The following is a 2,500-nucleotide window of genomic DNA, read 5'->3' on the forward strand; positions in this document are numbered from 1 at the left end:
CTGGTATGCCTTATCTGGTACCTCCTACCCAGTCCTGATAACCCGGTACCTCCTACCTGGTACTCCTATAGCCGGTACCCTCTACCCGGGTCCCTGGTACATATCCTTACACCCCACAGGGTACCTCCCACCGGTAGCCCTCCTACCTTGGCCCCAATTGCAGGTGGCAGACCTACCTTGGAGATGATGAGCGGCTCGCCATGCTCCAGCCCCCCTTGCAGGGTGAAGCCCCAGGGGGCGCCGCCCCGGAGCTGGGCCTCCACCAGCATCATTCCCCCGTCGTGGAGCTCCGAGCTGCTGCCCCGGAGCCGGGCCTCCACCAGCCCCACTCCCCCGGTGTGGAGCTCCGAGCTGCCGCTAGCGCTGCTATCCATGCCCGGCCCCGTGGTCCATGGAGGACGCCGGAGCGGAGGGAAAGTTGACAAGTAGCCCCGGTAGTCCGAGTTACGGAGTCTAACACGTCCTAGTTCATGGACTATTAAGGTTCAGGAACGTGTGAATAAAAAAAACTACGTCAAATACCCAGAATGTATGCTGTAAATCATTTCCTCGTCGGGTTAAAAAACACGACCAACCCGTCGGCTGCGGAGCGCATTCCGCGCATTCTGGGAGCACTTGTTCTCCGGCCAGACTGCAACAAGTGGCCGGGAAAGTGGCCACTAACACCCCGAAACCCCTCAGTCACCCTCCAACCTCACTGCCGGGGTGTCGCTACACACCTCCGCGTCGCAAGACGAGCAATCAGACTTCACCGGTTGTCAGAAACTCTCCTGCTTCTTCTTCCCCGGTCAGTTTAGCATCACAATCAAATCTGCTCCGACTCGATGAGCAAGGAGAATAGAGAGGGTGGAGAGAGAGAGGGAGGGAGGAGAGAGGGAGGCGGGAGGGAGGGAGGAGAGAGGGCTGAAAGAGAGGGAGGAGGGAGGGAGGAGAAGAGATAGAGGGGGGAGGGAGGAGAGAAGGAGAGATGGAGGAGGGAGAGAGAGAGGGAGGAGGGAGGGAGGAGAGAGGGAGGAGGGGTGGAGGAGGGAGAGAGAGACGGAGGAGAGAGAGGGAGAGAGCGGGAGAAGGGAGGGAGGCGGGGGAGGAGGGAGGGAGGGCGGGGGGGAGAGTCCGGTTTTAGGTCAGATAGCCGGTAGAGGGAAGACATCAGTAAACCGATTATTCGTGTGAACGAATTAACGGGTTGGCTCTTTATGAAGTTATTCAATCGCCGTAGGAGTCGTCCAATCAGAGGAAACCTCGGTGCCTCATTTCGCAGTCAGTGCTTTCGGCACCAGGCAGTGCGCATGTGTAGACAGTTCTTAATGAGTTATTTGGTCACGTATTTAGTTTGGAAGTCTAATATTGAACAATAGGCTTCACACTAAAAATGTTGTTCTGTCACTTCCTAGGTCCGTGTGTCTGTCTGCCAACTTACCGGTCCGCCTACCTTTCTGTCTGTCTGTCTGTCTGTTTATCCTAGAGGACCACTAGAAAAACGAATGCTACGTTGTTTGCAAATACAATACGAAACTACAATTTCATCCTCATGTGACAACAATGTGTCAAATTACTGCTTATACACTCTATACACTCTATACACCCTGTATACACTCTATACATTCTGTATACTCTCTTTATACACTCTGTATACAGAGTGTATACTCTATATACTCTTTATAATGCAACCAAAGCCCTAACTTGAGCAGGTGCCTCATGAAGAGTTGGACCTTAGTTATCAGGCTGCTTCTGTCCCTTCAGTCATGTCGCGGGACAACCTTTTGGGCTCGAGAGAGGAAGTTAAGGAAGTATTTGTAAAACTAGGATAGAATGGATATTAAAAAGTATCCCTATTAGAATGAATACTATTTGGTATATGTGTAGCATAGAATGGATAGTATAAATGAGCCTACAAGAATGGATATTATAAATTAGCCTTAATATAGAATCAATATTACGAAGTACCCCTAACCCTATATGGTATAGAATGGATATATAAAGTAGCCTACTATAAACATAGTATATCATTTATATTATAAAGTACTATATATGTATTATGGAATGGATTTTTTTAAAGTTATAACATTTTAAGAACGGATATTCTGAAGAACCCTGCTATACTTATATTGAATGGATATTAAGGCCAACATTCACAACCTGCTGTCTCCACTTTTTGAGAAAGAAAACATGCGGCGGGCGAATTCCAACCAACAATCATTTATTATTATAGGGCTAGTCATGTAGCGGGTGGCCAAGCATCATCACATAGGCATTGGGCTACATCGAGCAAAACAAATAATGAAATTTAAATAACTGTGCATGAATGATTTTGTTGTTTGAAAATGATGGTCACACATGCAAGAGAAAAAATAATTTTGGAAAATAAACAAATCTTGCAGAAACTGTATGAATAACTTAATATTGTAGTACTTTCTTCATCTCTTTTGCCCCAATTCCAACTGAAGGTTCAAGCACCAACTGCAAGTTTTCCCACATGACATCACTAAGTACAGTTAGC

At 47.6% G+C, this 2,500-nt stretch overlaps 2 protein-coding genes across 4 annotated transcripts in view; both read right to left on the reverse strand.

The window, feature by feature from the left end:
* Positions 1–879, reverse strand: part of shroom3 (shroom family member 3) — a 32,132-nt gene extending 31,253 nt beyond the window's left edge. For 2 of the 3 annotated variants that reach the window (XM_030342342.1, XM_030342341.1), the window contains exon 1: positions 177–873. In XM_030342342.1, coding sequence (XP_030198202.1) covers positions 177–374 — 198 coding nt within the window. In that variant the 5' untranslated portion in view covers positions 375–873. Of the gene's footprint in view, positions 1–176 lie in introns of all 3 variants that reach the window. The other variant, XM_030342343.1, reaches the window with a different exon arrangement.
* Positions 880–2,179: 1,300 nt separating this feature from the next.
* Positions 2,180–2,500, reverse strand: part of mfsd14ba (major facilitator superfamily domain containing 14Ba) — a 9,298-nt gene continuing 8,977 nt past the window's right edge. The window contains exon 12 of the mRNA XM_030342254.1: positions 2,180–2,500. This exon is cut by the window's right edge and continues 1,296 nt beyond it. The gene's annotated coding sequence lies outside the window, so the exon portion shown is untranslated.

Source organism: Gadus morhua, chromosome 19, assembly GCF_902167405.1.
Source record: "Gadus morhua chromosome 19, gadMor3.0, whole genome shotgun sequence".
NCBI lineage: Eukaryota > Metazoa > Chordata > Actinopteri > Gadiformes > Gadidae > Gadus > Gadus morhua.